Source organism: Gymnogyps californianus, chromosome 5, assembly GCF_018139145.2.
Source record: "Gymnogyps californianus isolate 813 chromosome 5, ASM1813914v2, whole genome shotgun sequence".
In the NCBI taxonomy this organism is placed as follows: Eukaryota; Metazoa; Chordata; class Aves; order Accipitriformes; family Cathartidae; genus Gymnogyps; species Gymnogyps californianus.
This window is the reverse complement of record NC_059475.1, coordinates 25,752,028-25,768,935: the sequence shown is the minus strand read 5'-3', so window position 1 is coordinate 25,768,935 and position 16,908 is coordinate 25,752,028. Positions and strand designations below refer to the sequence as shown.

At 46.8% G+C, this 16,908-nt stretch overlaps 2 protein-coding genes across 3 annotated transcripts in view; both read right to left on the bottom strand.

The window, feature by feature from the left end:
- Positions 1 to 16,908, bottom strand: part of EXT2 (exostosin glycosyltransferase 2) — a 334,688-nt gene that overhangs the window by 6,562 nt on the left and 311,218 nt on the right. The window lies entirely within an intron of this gene.
- Positions 1 to 16,908, bottom strand: part of CD82 (CD82 molecule) — a 41,613-nt gene that overhangs the window by 13,970 nt on the left and 10,735 nt on the right. For both annotated transcript variants that reach the window (XM_050898481.1, XM_050898482.1), the window contains exons 2-3: positions 6,981 to 7,062; positions 1,356 to 1,428 (exon numbers count right to left, since the gene is read on the bottom strand). In XM_050898481.1, the coding sequence (XP_050754438.1) occupies positions 1,356 to 1,428; positions 6,981 to 7,043 (136 nt within the window). In that variant the 5' untranslated portion in view covers positions 7,044 to 7,062. The remainder of the gene's footprint in view (positions 1 to 1,355; positions 1,429 to 6,980; positions 7,063 to 16,908) is intronic.

The window sequence follows — 16,908 nt, the reverse complement described above, 5'->3', positions numbered from 1 at the left end:
CCACTGGTACTAAATGTGCCTCAGACCACGAGGGGTGCTGTCAATAGCCAGGCCCTGATAAGGTCCTTTTTGGCTGCCTGTACTAAAAGTGCATTTCTGCTCATGCCCCCACTTTATTAACCAACACCCCTTGTTATGCTTCTTGCCCTTCTAGTACTGCAGTAGCAAGCCAGATGCCACAGCACAACAAACAGAGCAAGCAGCAGTATCTGTGTGTATGGCATTGGTGGGGGGGTTGTCTCCACCCAGCACCTTCCAAAGCCAGGCCAGGGACTTGAGATAAAGCCTTTTGCAGGATCAGTGTAGCTGGGAACAGGGCTATGAATGCCATTACTGTTCATTCCCTGGGGCTGCAAGCAGTGTGCAGGCAGACCTCCTGCAGCATCTGACACTAGAGCCAAAGTCAGCAGTTCTGGAGGTAGTGACAATGGGTAACCAGACCCACCAAGTTGTTTGAAGAAGAGTTGTTTGAAACCCCCTCTAGGAAAAAGCTCACAAGCTCTGCTTCCTTTGTAAGATGGAGCCGAGGTACTCATTTGGTGAGAGTCCACTATACAGCCCTGCAAAGCCCAGGATCTGCTAAGCCAGATCAGTTTTTCCAGTTGTTGCAGAAAGCAGACCCTCTGTTAAGACTCAAGTCAATGCTCTTGGCTGACTTAAAGGGGAAGGAAGCTAGCTCCTCGCACGTGCAGTGACACAAAACACCTCTGATGGCCAGGCTAAGTTTCATGAAGTGTGTATAATCGAGTATGTTTTAGAAGTCAGAGCACTAAAGACTTCAGACCCACACCTTCTGTCCCCCCTCAGATCTATGTCCTCTGCTGCTTAGGAACAAACATACTGGCTACTTTCAGTGTACATGAAGCATCAATAAAACCAGGCGCTTACTTTCTTTGGCATTTAAAACAATGAAATTGAAATAGATTATTACAGAAAGCAGTGGGAGCATAGGGGACTTGTATAGCAAAGCTACATTAAGGCATTGGGGGCCTTCGGACACAATGGTAATAAGGAAACTGTTGTGGAAACACAGAACATGCAGTGAAAATAGGATGAAACACTAGTTCCTATGTTTAAGATGAAGTATTTGGATTGTTGGGTGAAGAGGCAATGGTCTTACTCAGTCTGACCCTGGTGTTGCAATCCACAAGACTAGGAGGAATGCTGTGTCTCCAGGGTTGTTCCCTTTCACCCTGTCCCTGATAAGAGTCCCGTCTTGCTATACACCATGTTACTGCTCAGGTCACAGACCGTGCATAAAGGTATTGCCATCCCTAGACTACACCATGGTCAAGCACAGCCCCGGACTAGAGTCAATTCAGAAGGAGAAAGAAGATGAAGAAACATGGTCTTACGTAGAACTGCAATGAAACTGGTTTTGTCAGCCAGAATCCATATTCCAAAACCCAGGATCACAGCACCCAGGATCTGAAAGAGTAAGAACAAAACACATAGTTGGCTTATTAGTTTAGACAAATAAGAAGAGGCAGTCACCATTCTCCATACTTCCAGAGTAAAAACAACCATTCTTTTGCTGTTCCCACCCATCTGCCCCATGGTACTCCTCCCAAAGTAAACAGGATTAGCATGACTCCAGGAAGAGCGCCTCAGCCAACTGCACAGGAGCCCCAGTTTCTGCTTGGCCGTCCTTCATATGATATTTTAGTAGTACTTGATGTTGTATAAGAGGACTGTTCAAAATGGTCTGAGGAAGAGACGCCCTGCTGCTAGAACCTTGTTGTCAGAAGTAAAAGGTAAGTGCACTGCTTCTGTGAAGAACCGAGGAAGGACAAACACATCTAGCATATGATTTTAGAGACTTTTTGAATAGAGAAATCCCTGACCCTATGGGACCAGACTGGGAGCCAGCTGCCAAAGGATTAGATATCTGGCAGCTGGAAGCTTCCCAGGAAGGAAATCTTTGGCTTGTCAGGCTCTGTTATAACATTATGGCTTCAACCCACAAATGCAAGAAATGAGCAGCATTTACTTTGCATGCAGGTTCCCTTGAGTGAAGTGCTTTGCCCCTTCCAAAGCCAAGCTTAGGCATTTTGGCTTGGCCACTACTTTATGCCAGAATACCCCAGCCCCTCAAGCCAACACATCTTACCGCCAGAGAGTCAAGCATTATGAAACACCAGCCACAGTCTCCGCCTCGCTCACCACACAGTCTTATCTAGGGCAAGGATTAGTAGAGCAATACGTCCCTGTGAGGACTCAGCTGAATCCAGACTTTGAATTGAGACGGCAAGAGACATACAGTTTTCCCATCTCATTTTGAAGGAGGGGGTGGGGGGGTGGGGGGAAAAAAGCGTGCTCTGTTTTAGCCTCCAGGTATCACCATGTTTTATGCTACACTGAGGCGTTTGCACGTAGATGACCCCAGCTCCCAAATTAGGATGAGAGCACCATTATACCCATAAAACAATAACTATGCTGAGAAGCCTGTAAGTCTGCAGGTTTGATAAGCTGAAACTTGCACCATTCAGCCAACTAGAAGTGGCAAAGGCTGGAAACCACTTGTGCAAAGATCTAAAACAGACTTTGAAGAAACAAGGGAAGGACAAGGAGTGCAAGTGAGATGCTTCCAGAGCACATGAACTGCAAGCAGCAGTTCTTACACCAGCAAGATTTCAAGATAGGATGAAGTGAAATACTAAATAAACCAACAGGGCTGAAGAGATTGCAATTCTGTGCTTTGTTAGAGAATGTTCTCATATTTGGGAAACAAGGGAAATGCCAAACCACCACCTGAAGCAAGGTGGCAGAGAGTTGTATGGACAGGCATTGGCTCCACATTTTGAAAGTTTACACTATGCTTCAGCTCCTCATACAAAGAAGCTTTTCTGAGGAAAGATAAAGCAACAGTCTGAAATAAGCTGCTTGCAAGCTTTCCTGGCTTGGCAGAGGGCACAACATGTAGTTAGCTCTGGGAACCGGATTAGAAAGTCACCAAGCAAGTTCCAATCTACAAAGATGGATGAAGACAACCAACCCAGCTGCAGAAAGCATGCAGCTATTGTATCCCAGAAAAAAAGAAAAAAGATAAAGAGATAAGATGGCAGTAACAAGAATTCCCCCTTGCCTTATAACTCAACATGCTGCATGGCAACACTCAATCTGCTGATCAAACTAGAAAGGCCCCTTGAACATGCAACAGCTGTGGCACCTAAAAAATTCCTCTGAAACTTGGTAGTGCCAAGAACTGCTGAATTTACAGTCTGAGGCAGTCTCACATTTAAACTATAGTCTTAATAAAATATTTGTCTTAACAAAGATGCAGACCAGGCTGTATGTGACATCTCTCTTGGCTCGCTGACCCTGAAATGTCACCCAAGTTTTGCTGTTGCTGACAAAACACAGAACGGCTGCTGAGCTGAGTTCCTGGGAAGTTATTTGTTATGAGGTGCTCAGACTATCCAAGGCCTGCTTTCACTCTGATCTTTGCTCTAGTCCACAACTCATGTGCTTGCCAGGAGCTCCTGTGGAAACACTACAAGGGGAAGGCAGGGAGAAAACCAACTACAGGGAGAAAACACTGTCCTATTAACAACAGTATATTTACCTCCTAGCAGGATAGCATCTCTGCTCAGCATCTTCAGTAGTTTGCATAGCATAGCATAGCAAGGCTGCTTCTGCCACTGGCTTGGCTTCAGACCCTCCACAGAAGAAATCACATCTGCCCTCCATAGAGTTTAATTCCTCTGCTTTAAACTCCTGAAGTGGGGGACAGATGTCATCCCTCCACCCTGGGAGTGGAGATTTCACCCCTCATTTCAGCAAGATCCCCTTCCACACCCAAGCCAGAAGGATACAGCTCCGTCAAGGCAGGGCCAGCAGTTTCCCACAGCACAGCCCAGCGAAGAGGGGCATGGAAGAACTAAGCTGTGATGGAACTGACTCACCTTTCTGGAAAGAGCGGCTGGGGGTCCCCAGCTGTCCTCCCCCAGCACTGCCTTTCTTTGCACTCAGATTGCACGAGTTAACGTTGAGCCTGGCACAGGGGCCAACAGAAAGGCTCCTAAAACTCCAGGCTTTGTTTTAGGTAGCAGCCTACTGCTCCATTTACAGAAAGGTTAGGAGTAGGACAGACAGTTACATATTCTAAACAAACAGTTTCCAGAGACTGTTGAACTTGTCTCACAGAACTGTTTTCCCTTTAAGGAGAAGCATCTGCTGTGGCCCATGTCTGCAACCCAAGAAGGTAGAGATGTGTTAAGTTTTGATTAGAGAAACTAAGTTTATACTCCAAGCTTATGTTTTTGCTATCTTTTGTAGCAAGTAGGCAAGCAGTTCAAATAACCTTCTTCCCTTTAATCAAAGCAGGTCAAACCCTTCCCTGAAGTAAGGCTTCAAGACTGCAAAATACCACCAAGTCCCTGAACTACTTCAGCTATAGCAAGGGACGTTCTCACAGACCTCGAGATGTAGAGAAATGCTATTTCAATGACTGAATAACTTCTAAAAGAGTCACTAGCATGTCTCTAAAGGCTTAATTCATCAGCTCCAAGCAAGGCTGGAGAACACACTTCAGACAGTGAGGGCTGGCCTGCATAGAGTGCAATCACAGAGGCTCAGCTCAAGGTCCAGAGCAGACACAGAGCTCCATCACCAGCATTAACATTCACATTCGTACAAGCACTGTCCTCAGCAAAACTCAGCAGCTCTGGGAAACCACCATGAGATATGCAAAATCTGTCCATGCTGGGAGCTCACAGCAACTCAACAGAAGCAGTTTCTCTGCTAGATTAATATTGATCTACCATACTGTATAAGCTCAAGAATCCACACACACACACACCCCGCCCCATTCAGACCTTGAACAACCATAACGGAAAAAGCTGCTCATGTCAACTACTTCCTATGACAGCAAGAGAGTAATGGATACCACCTTCCTCAACATCTGGCACATGCAAAAAGCCTGCCATTGGTCAAGACAGAAACAGAAGTATCAAGCTCCCCACCAGAACACAGTGGCTTCAGAAATCTCACTTCCACAGAGCAGCCTGAGGGGAAGATAGTGCCCATGCTGCACAGCGGGCTTAGAGAGCTCATTAAAGCAGCTTCTCCCTTCGGTCAGCACAGACCTCCTCACATCCCACCTTAAAACTCTTACTCTCCAGGCCCAGTTCAGTGCACCAGAACAGCTTTCCCCAAGAGGGAGAGGGGCTGGCTGCTATACCAGAGGAGTTGGTTTCGAGCAGGGTGTGCACAGGACAAAGAACAGCTGCTTCCCATCACTTGCAACCCAGACAGAAGTGCTCAAGCCTCCCCAAGACCCTCAGAGGGATTCAGCGCCTGCTATCCTCCCAGTCTTGCAAAATATAGGAAAATGCTTTTCAGCGCAGACGTGGGTCAGCCCGATGAAGCAGTTCAACTCTGCCTCCTCTGCGACCATGCCTAGCTCAGCAGAGAGGGGAGAGGAGGGCAACGTGGAATAGAGATGCCACAATGACCATTGACAGCATCCAGCAAAAACAGTGACAGTGTTGTAAGGCACCGTAGTATTTCAGGTTGTTGTCTTTCCCCTTTCCTCCCATGCTAGGCTGGCTTTCTTGAATAGAACTTTCTCTATACAGTGGTTAGCTAATGAACTTGGACCTAGGCTCAGGGATAAAGGAAGACTGGATAGTGCCCAGGTACTGGGCTTCAGCAAGACTCAAACACTGCCTTAACAAATACAGCTCTGCTTCCCAGGGTAGACTGGTTAAGCTATATGCTGCTTAAAAAGTATCACCTCTTCAAGAGGGGAGATAGCCTGGATTCTAATGTCTTCAGAGGAGTCCTGCACTAGTAGGACGACAAGCCTGGACTCAGCTGGATTTTTCCTATCCTTAAAGTGGACCAAATCATACTCAAAGATCTAGTGGCACTTGAAAAACCCCTCCTCTCCCCTCCCTCCCAAGAGTCTTCCCCATGGATGCTTTGAGCACCCCTGACTTTCAGCCCTTAGACCAGAGCTAACTAATCTTAGGACAGAAGCAAAATGCAGAGAGGAAAGAGCCAGCAGAGTTAGTCAAGGGAAACCAGATCCAGATGTGCCTCAAGTTCAAGACTGTGTGCCAGCAGCACAGCGCAGCTATGCAGGAAGCAAGAGTGAAGCTGTGTGCAGGGACAGAGACCAGAAAGCAGTGCTCACCTTGTCATGCTCCATTTCCCTCCCTGCCCTCCCAGCCCGGCCCTTCCTTCCCCTTACACGCTGCACAAAGGGTAACAGTATCAGACAGACTATTTTCTTGCTGATATGTGGAAAGCTGAAAACTTACGTTTCCCCACTACACCATCCCACTGCAGGAGGGCAGCACCAACAGTACCATCACCATCCACATGACACACAATATCTAAGCTTCACAAAAATGTGTGTGGCCCTCCCAGACCCACTCTGATCCAAAAGGAGCTCATCTTTTGCTGAGCCTCACACTTGAAAATAACTGCATCCAGTGGGCTGCCTCATTTCCCCAGGCAAGCCTGCCCCAGTCTCCCCCAGCTCCATTTCAAATAGGGGACTTGGACTAATTTATCTTGTTAAAAATCAAAACCAGCCATTGGGACTCGAACAAAATTAAAGTTGTTCTTTGAAGTCTGCCTGGCCTATTTAGGAGGGCACTGCCATTACTTGGCAGGTTTTGTAGCTTTGCTGCTCAGGGGCAGCTCAGCTGCTGCTCCAGATGCAGCAGAGAAGTAGTTACAACCACTCTCCTTCCAGAAAGGACCCATAACTCCTGTTTTCCCTTCCCACTGCAGGAAGGGAGCTGTGTGCGTTGGAGACAGCAGGTGGGTACTGGGGGTGGAGCTGCTCGACATACCTGGGAGCCACACAGCAGCTCTGATGTCCCTCAGCTTCAGGGATTCCCTCCCTCCTTCCAAAACTCTGGCCATTATTTAGTGAACACACTGCGCCAACATCCAGAAAAAACATCTTTCCAGCTAATTTTAGTCCAGGCCTTCCTTTCTACTCTGCAGATGCCCACGATACTTACAAGGAACAGGAGATTGAAGAGGAAGAGGAAGTACTTGGTGACTTTTAGGCAGCCAGACCCCATCTTCTTTCACTTATGGGACCTAAGGGGAAAGCAGACAGACAACCAGTTATGTTAGTGACAGGTCCTCCAGACAGTTTCAGAGCAACACCCTTACCCTGTGCAGAGCTCTGGATCATCCGGTGAGTCTCAGAGCAGATGCACAGAAAGCATGTGCTCCATAGACTACCCAAGTTGCCTTTTCAGGACAGCAAAACAGGACACTACTGTCACCACAAATACAAACAGCTGCTGCTGCCAAGATCTCCTGGAGAGTGACAGAGGGCTATCAGCAGTTACAGAAGGGATTTAATCATAAATACACTGCTAATTCTATCACTATTTATATGGACTTTGCATTAACAGCATCAACCAAAACACTAACTCTAGCTACCACTCCTGGCTGAGAAAAGGGCTGCAGCTCACAAGGCCAGCTCCCTCTCCCAGAAAATCTCATCTCCTCATGACCCCTAGGAAGCTGGAGGAACACTGAAGAGCAAAGCCAAGGGGTCAGTTTAAAAGGCAGCATTAAATCAAGCTTCCTGTGTGCAACTCAGCACTTGATGCTTTGACAATGCATGAGGACCAGCGAGTCCGCTCCGCGGTTACATACTACCAATTCTGCTGCAAGATCAAGACAGGCACAATTTCAACAAGTCCCAGTTTCCAAAGCCAACCTTACAAGTTCAAGGCAGTGTCGGAGCACTGATAAGACAGGATGCTGGTTTTAGTTTGTTGGTACCAGCCACACAAACTACACACATCCATGGGGTGGCTAGCAAGCAAGACAGAGAGAGCAAGAGACAAACTCCAGGGCAGGTCTTCACCACAGAGAGAAGGTACTTTACTGTATCTGAAGTTAACTCTGCCCAATTACCATGGCTGAAGCCTATGTAAAGCATGAGAAGAGATGACAAGGTTGCTCCTAACACTGCAAACCAGGCAGCTTATCAGCAATGGATCCTCATCAGGTCTTTGCACTACAGGACCCCGGGAGTAAATAGACCTGTATTACTGCAAGCTACTTCACTTCTCACTTGTCTGACAGCAAAGAGCTCAGAAGCTAGAAAAAAGTCCCGCCAACCATCCCCGCTACTGGAGTAAGCCTCCTCCTGGGGAAGCAGCACAGCTGAGTAACACATGAGGACTGGTGGGGGAACGTCTCAGAGGTCAGCTTTCCTGCTTCTCCTTCCTCTCCCATGCTCAGTTATGTTTCCTGCATAGGCAACAGAGGACTTTTAAGTTCCTTAAAATTTGCTCTAGCAAGCTCCTTGCTCAAAACAGACCATGCTGCTTTAAGAAGCAACAGCCAGAGGAAGAGTAACACTAGGCTGGGGTCACCAGTCTGGCCTGGGAAGAGCCAGCCCCAGAGAGCAAGGTCAGCAGGGTTCCCTGCTGCCAGCCTGGGTGTACTGAGGGTCACTGGAGCCCAGTATGTTCTTTTGTTTCAATCAAAGGCTTTTGCTTAATCCTATTAAATATTTAGGTTAACTGTGGAGCTAAACCAGTATGTGGGCCTTGTTATAACTGGCTAGTCTTCCCACCAAGCAATGGTCACCCTCCTCCAACTACTAGGAGAGAACACAAGTTCGAATTCTGTGGCTGAAGACAACACTACTGCTCTAACTTCAAGGGATGCCATAGCTAGAGGCTGTGCTAAGCCCGCTGCTGCACAGCACCTAGCAAGATGCTATTGAGACAGGAAAGCAGCACAGAAATACAATCTCAGCCAGCTGTGCTACAGGCTAATCTTAAAAATCTCATCTATATAGCAGCCATTGCACCTAAGGAGCTCTTACTGCACAGCCAGGTTAGCACCATCTCAGTCACTTTTTATTCAGTTAACTCCTCAGGTCAGAGTCCATAAAGCCAGCAGCACCCAAAAGCAGGTCCTTCAAATTAGTCGGGGAAAGCTCCTGTAATAGTTTCTGGTCCATACTTACACCAAATATCAAACACATAGCATTCCCATTTCCAGTCCCCCCAAACGCAGCCATCAGCTATGAGCTGGTTCTGTTCCAGCACAGATGCACTATACAACAGCTGCATCACTATCAACCTCTGATAAGTGAGTGAAGGCTCTGTTAGTAGATTTTTACCCTTGGTTAATGACAGCAAGTTTATTCAACAAGCCTCGCTCATGTTAGAGCAGCTCTCCTACTACAAATCATATGCCAGCTTGCTGTCACAGAACAGCTGTAACCCAAGGACTACTGTGCCCTTTAATGGTGTCTCAGAAAAGGGGCGAGTATTTGAGCAGGGAGAGCACAAATGTCGCTTCCTTCAAACTGTGTGCTCCCCTCCTTTCCTCTGCAGGAGAAACAGCCTCTTTGGCCGTTAACCCTGGCAGGCACCAACACCTAAGACTGCACTTGGAGAGGATAACTAAGACGTAAGTTCTCCTATCCAGCTGGCTTGCTTACTGGCTTCACCATGAACACATCTCCTCTTAATAGCATCACAAACTGGAGCCTGGCAGTCTAACCAGAAGACTGAGGCAGCCAGGTCCCTAGGCAATGATGAATGTCTCTTCTGGGGGATACAAGTGTTTTTCTACTCTTCAACCTAGCCAAGAACTAAGCTAGATAATAACATCCTGCACAAGGCACTGGAATTCTTACCTTAAGATGTCCAGTCCCAGGTGCAAACCTCCTTATTTTCAGGCTGGAGGGGCAACTCCCAGTACTTGCTGATTTGCTTCCTAGCACTAAGCAGCCATGTGCTGCTTATTTCCAACTCCATCCACACTACTTTGATTAGTCAGGAAAACAAATTTGCAGAGCTGTTAGGATCTTTACAATAGTTATCTAAGATAATTAAGTAGTCAAACAAGTTGAGAAGAGCTGGTGTGGAAGAAGACATGCCTGAGGTGAGTAAAAGATTGCTTTCAGGGCTCTTCTAGCTATTTGTTAAAGGCATACCATCTTCAATGTTTACTAAAAAACCCAAAAAACTCAACTGCATTACAGCATTATGCACTGTTCTCCTCTTGCCACAGGGAGATATACCTCTTTCGTAGCTCCTAGCCATAAAGCAATTCAAAGTACAGTTTTCAAGCCAAAAGAGAACCAGGTTTTTAGGGTTTTGCTTTGAGCTTTTAAGATACTTTAGGGCTCCACATACTGAAACATTACAGATTTTTCGAATTCTTCTGCTATCCTTAAGAAATTAAACTTACTTTTGTTCACTACATTAATGAAACTCCTCAAAACCCTACCTTTTGAATTTGCACAGTCACAAAATTAGCAATACTGCTAGAAGCAGCAGCTCAACAAAATTTTAGACTAGTCAGGATTGGAAGCAAACAAGCTTGGAGTTATCACAACTGGGCATATCCACAGGCCACTCAGCACTGAAAGGCTGGCTTAAGTACCGAGTCTTGCCAGCCAGTGCTGCCTGTGGACTGTGGCAATCAGTTGACCATTTGCCTTTTGAAGTTCGTCACCTTTTGAGCCTTAACATCCTGCAGCAATGCGTGCAAAGGTTTAATACCTGAAGTTTGCAACTTAAATTCCACTGATTGTCCACAATTGTTTGTTTCCTCCTTTTCCTCTCCACCCCAACTGCTTTGACCATTTGAATTTTCCTCCCCAAGCAGCCACACTCACTCCTTTCAACAATCCTGCCCATATGCCTCCAAATCTTCCCTGTCATTCTCCAGACTGATGCCAGCTCTGCAGAGGTTTTCATACGAGACTGTACTGTCGACTTGCAGAGTGGCATTTCTCCCAGCCTCTCATTTCCCATCCTGTAAGGATATGCAGGATTATTTATGCACATCTATCAGTTTGCTGCTTTGAGGCACTACTGCCATTAAAACTTGGTGGCCAGCATGGCCTGGTCAGCTTCTGTGTAGTTGATCCTGGGTCTTTCTTAGCCCAGCTTCAGTCCCAGGACCTGAAGGGAGTACTAACTCCAGGAAGGCATCAATTGATCCAGGACCCTGGTGTTCCCCATGGGGGAGGAACAGGACAAGTCCGCACAGGTTAAACCAGCATCATGGGATGGCTTCCTGCCCCCTCCACCACCTCCAGCTCTCAGGCCTGTCGTTCTCCCACTAGCAGCGATGACAGCAAGACCGGTATGTGGAGCACAAAATCCAGGACACGTGTGTCTGAGGAGAGGCAGACAGAGGCCTGCTTTCTTAGCAACAGCAGAGGAGTCCCATCACGGCACAGAGATTAACTTATTTTTGTCACAAGAGCCTGGAATACTCCCAGCCCCCCTCCCACAAAAGGTGATTGCGGCGAAGGACAGGCGATACGGCAAGAGCCGAACACCTCTGACTCCCAGCCCCACCACTGGCCGACGAGGTGGGAGGGGGAACACACACACAGATGATATAACCACATCTAGTCAAGAGGCAGAAAGGCTAAGTTAATTTTTAATTGCAATTCTGCTCTCTCGAATTAGATCCTGTACTGCCTCCACCTAGCAAGCAATGCACACTTGGTGCTCGCTGAAGTTTATAATATTTGGCTCAGGCTAGCACTGTACATGCCTGTGCCACGCAGCTCTGCCGGTAAGAGCTCAGCTTTCCTCTGCAGCACCGCCCTTGCTCTTGCAGTGCAGGTTTCTTCCTGATGAGCTCTGGCAGCTAAAGCACCTCAGCTGCCAAGTTACTGTACAGCACAAATAAGGGGCTCATTTATGAGCATGGTGAAAGAGGAGACAAGCAGGAACAACCTCAACACAAACCAGAGTAGATCAGTTGTGGAAATCACCGTTTCAGTACATTTACAGGCAAGTACAAAGTTCCCGCAAACCCTTGAGAACACACGTGCTCCCGAGAGCAACGAGCTCTGAAGGTCAGCCCCAAAACTCCAAGTCAAGTAGAAGAGGGTTCACATTTGAATGCATCTACATAGCCTGGAAGATGCTGTCCCCTCTCCCCGAGACCCTCTTCCTTAAGGAAAGGAAATGATCAGTTACAAAGAAGCTGCAGGTTGTTTCTATGTACTTTGGCCAGTTGTTCCTCACTACCACCCCCCAGGCTTTAACCCCAGGTGATGTAAAACAAAGGCAGACCCTATAGGATGTGCTGCTACTAGCTTTTACCAGGCTAAGATGAGGTCAAACCAGCATCAGAATTGGTTTTCCAGTTGCTATTCCCCTTGCCCCCACAAACACCCTGAATGCCCCGTATGGCTGGCATGCCAGCTCATTTCTGCTATCCCTCCTGCCTGACAAAGGAGAAACTTCCAACTTGACAGATGCAGAGATGCAGCAGCCAGTGCCGTGAACTAAGGTTCTGCAGCATATCCTGAGGCTCCTGATCCTTCACATCTTGCATCTGATATGGCAGGTGGGATCTCTAGATGAAGGTTCAGCTAGTCCACCGAAGCAACCTCCAAAGCAGCCTCAGCTATCACAAGCACTGCAAGTGCTTCCTGACACAGCAGGCAAGTACCACCTTCCCCATGCCTACCCAAGCAATATACATTGCAACAGGTTGTGTCCCTCAAGATACTATTATCAGGCTGGACTTTGAAAAAATCTCTAAAGCTCTCCCTTGATCTGGTCTCACCTCCCTGCCTTCTTTTCACACCCCAACAGTGACCAAGGTTAGCTGGGCTCATTTGTAGACAGATTGACCAAGAAGCCCTGGAGAAGGAGGAGCTCCCACTAATGTACTCAGGTCACAGAACTGGCTCCCTCTGACCAAAGTAACTAACACCTGTCCCTAGGAGGGGATCAGCAAGCCACTGGTTCCATAAAGATGTTTATCTGCACACTGATTTGCCTGAGGTTAAGGCCATTTTGAAGGCTAGTGCAGTTACCTTTTGCAGTATTATCCCAATCCAGAAACCAGAACCAGATCAGCCGTATACCAGGCTAGAGACCAACAGAAGCCAGCTGGGGATCCAAAGTTGCTCATTGTCATGGTTTAACCCCAGCTGGCAACTAAGCACCACGCAGCCGCTCACTCACTCCCCTCACCCAGTGGGATGGGAGAGAAAATTAAAAAAAAAAAAACCAAAAAAAACAAACACCACACAACAAAAAAACCTTTTGGGTTGAGATAAAGACAGTTTAATAGGAGAGAAAAGGAAGAAAATAAATAATAATGATAATAACAACAATAAAAATAACAATAATAATACCAAAAGAATTAGAATGTACAAAACAAGTGATGCACAATGCAATTGCTCACCACTCGCTGACCGATGCCCAGTCAGTTCCCAAGCAGCAATCCACCCCTCCCGGCCAACTCCCCCTAGTTTATATACTGGGCATGACATCATATGGTATGGAATATTCCTTTGGCCAGTTTGGGTCAGCTGTCCTGGCTGTGTCCCCTCCCAGCTTCCTGTGCCCCTCCAGCCTTCTTGCTGGCTGGGCACGAGAGGCTGAAAAATCCTTGACTTAGGATAAACACTACTTAGCAACAACTAAAAACATCAGTGTGTTATCAATATTATTCTCATACTAAATCCAAAACACAATACTATACCAGCTACTAGGAATAAAATTAACTCTATCCCAGCCAAAATCAGGACACTCACTAAATGGTCACTTCCCCTTCCAGCTCTAAGCCAGACGCCCACACGCAGGAGAGGCTGGGGAAGGGGCAGCCCAGAAAGCCACGATCTTTAACGGCAGGGGAGGAAATAGATCATCTTTCACAGGATTTTGAGCCCTTACACCACAAAGCCCAGCTGCCAGGAATGCGTCTCTATCCATGCACATGAAGAACAAGCACTTGGCAATCAGAAGGCCTCCTGATCATCAGTGATGAGACAGGACAGCTTCACACAACAGTACCAGTTAATGAACAATGACAGAGTTACTAAGTCTCCTGTTAACCAGGTACAGCTCCGCCCTCAGGGCAGAGACTGCAGGTTACAGCCACATTAACATACAAAGAATATCCTAAGGAGTTCATCTTGTTGACATTAATATTCAAAGGCCTTGGACTTTTAGTACACCTGCGAAGTACATCTTGTCTCTGGCAAGCAAATAACCGCAGAGCCAATGAAAGACTCGGGTCTGAATTCACTGAACTTTTCTTTAAGCTCCACTGAGATAATACCAGCTGTGTAATGACCTTGAAAACATAAACAAGATCATGTTTGTTGTGGAGATTTTCCAAACAGCATCTCTTCAAAAGTTACAATGGAGGGATCTGAGGGAGAAGCTGGATCCTAAAAATTAAGGCTGCTAATTAGGGTTACCCTCTCAAACAGGCCACACATGTGGATGCAGAGATTTTTTATGTATGTGTGTATGTCACTGATTTAGCTAGTTTCTTTTTGAAGGAAAGTGTCAGGGCAAGGTAGAAAACTGTATTTCTGCATAATACAAACTTCGGAAACAGAAAGGAAGAAAAGAAGGTACATGGAACAGACTATCTCTTATTCCATCTACTCTACAGACAGTTGCTTCTTAATTAGAAGCAATTGCCTTCAAGCTAGAGGAGACAGTTTGAGGGCTAAGCACAAAGTCAGAGATAGCAGCATAGCTACATCAGCCCGCAAACTGCAGCACGATACTTAATTTTCAACAAACTTTGTTCTACCACTTAGGAGTACAGACATGTACAGTAACACCCTAACATGAGCGCCTGCAAGACATTTGCAAGCCAGAGGCTCAAGTGTGCATGCAGTCCCTGCACGTTTGCTATCCCTGGAGTAAGGGGAGCAGACTCCAGCAAGGCAACAGTTGGCTGCAAGTACTGCAGAAATACCACTGGAAAGACCAGATTTCTCAAGAAACTAGATGAGTTTGAGGAAACTCATTAACTCACACTGCAAAGGTAGATTTGTTCCTGGGGCACCTGGTAAGACATTAAGCTTTTCCATTTGACTTCTGTAGTTAGTATGTCGCTTGTCAGATTATTCACACAACAGTAGTGTCATCCAGCGAGACCCTAGATTAGGAAGCACCCGTAGGACTGTCTATGATGGCAGAGGTTTTTCAGGATGTTTTACCACAGCAAGCACATGTTGTGCATTTTGTAAAAAGGAAATGCGTATTTTAGAAATGTACTTCCGATGCTCAAGGGGAAGTGATTAGATATTTATAAACCAATATCATACTGTTAAAAAGAAACCAACTCACAGTTCAGTATCAAAGAGCAGCACAGGTTTTAGAAGGACCTGTTATCATCTCTCTATTTCCAAGAGGTGCAATCAGATTTTAAGAACATCTGGACTTCACACTTCAGTTTGAAAGCCAACATTTAAGTAGGTCTTCAGTCCCTACAACTGGCAAATTGAGAAAGTTCTTTGCTATTTTCAGTCTATACACTCATGCTTGCACAGCATGACAGTATTTGCAAGACAGTATTTCTCCGATTTAAGCAAATCTTTCCATTCAGCAAGACCAGAGATACAACTCTGCCAAAAAACCTGGAAAAAAACCAACCCAAAAAACCCACAACCTGTCCCAGAAGTCATTTGGTCCTCCTCTCCCCCTAAAAAAAAAAAACTTACCAGAAATAGCAGACAGAAGAAAAAGCCAAAAGTACAGTTTAGCGGACTTTTTGTCTTTTTTGTTACCACATACTAGAATGTTATTTGTGTAACAAACGTTGCAGGTAGGGTCCAGAAAGAGGTCTCCACACTGACTAAAACCAGCACACGGTGCAGTAAAAATGCATAGTTTTCACAAAACTGGTTGGGCAACTCTGTCACTTGACTACACTGGCTCTTTAATGGCTCCAAAAACAAGACCAGCTCAGCTTTGTTTTCTGCACTTGGAGCTGTTAGGCTGTAAACTTAACCTCTGAAATGGTTGCCCCCGCCAGCTCCTCCCACCGTGAGCAGCGCCTGCTGCCAAAGGCAGTCCCCCACGCTGGCTTGTCTCACAACTGTCCAAAGAGCAGCAAAGTTCATAGGCAGGACCTGCACCCCAAACTGCAGCAGGGTGGCCAGCACAGACGAGCAGCACCCTGCTTGCGCTCGAGTAAGCTTCTCCCCAGTGTGGCTCTGCAGGGGGCAGAGGATCCTACTAAGCATTTGCCACTGCCATCGCTCATCAGCCTGGAAATCCCCGGTGCAAGGACATGCACAGGACAGGCTCCTGAGTCTCTCTTCTCATGCAAGCAATGCCTTGGAGGTCAACAAACATCCTCCAAGAAGTTGCACAATATCCCTCCCAATGCCACTTGGCTTGGAAGTACCTTCCTGAGACCCAGCAGCCTTCCCTCCCTGCCAAAGCACCCGAAGGCTATCACAGTCCAGGCAGGAAGAAAGCCTTAATGCAAGCTTTTTTTCCTCTGTCTTACGAGACAGCACCAGAGATTGCCAGACTGCAGTAGGAACCAGGTAGTATAACTGATTTTCATCTTTTCCGCCTCCTCCTCCCATAAGATGCAAGAGGTCAAGGTCGAGGACTTTCTACTGTGAAGTTCCCTTTCAAAACAAACTGGTTTTCAGTTACTTCCATTTTCTCAGATGCTACGGCAGATAACTAGTGGGTGTTTAGATTCGGCACACCCATGCCAAACATTTTCTGAGAAGTTACAGCATCTGCCTGAACTGGGAAGTGAGGTTTCCTATTCTTTTTGGTTCTTTCCAGGAATTAGCAAGGATGTAATAAAGGTGCAGAGGGAGTAGTTTTACTTCAAGGGCAGGAAGTTTTCCCCAGTTTAGCAGCCTGAACAGCAATTAAACAAACACCCTCTCTCTCCACCTCCCCTCCGCCTGTCAAGCCTTGGGACCGCACCCCTATTCTCCAGACAGGTGGATGGGGCTGAGCAGAGCCTGGGCACCGACACCCAATATGGGAAGGAAGCTGAGCCCAACTAGGCTTACCCACCACCATTCCCAGCAACAGCAGGCTCTCCAGGAGTTCACTCCATAGCTGAAGCCAGACACTGCTAGAAGCCAAGCGCTAGAGACTGCCTTCCCAGAAGAGCGTAGGAGGACAAGCACTCCCTCGTGCT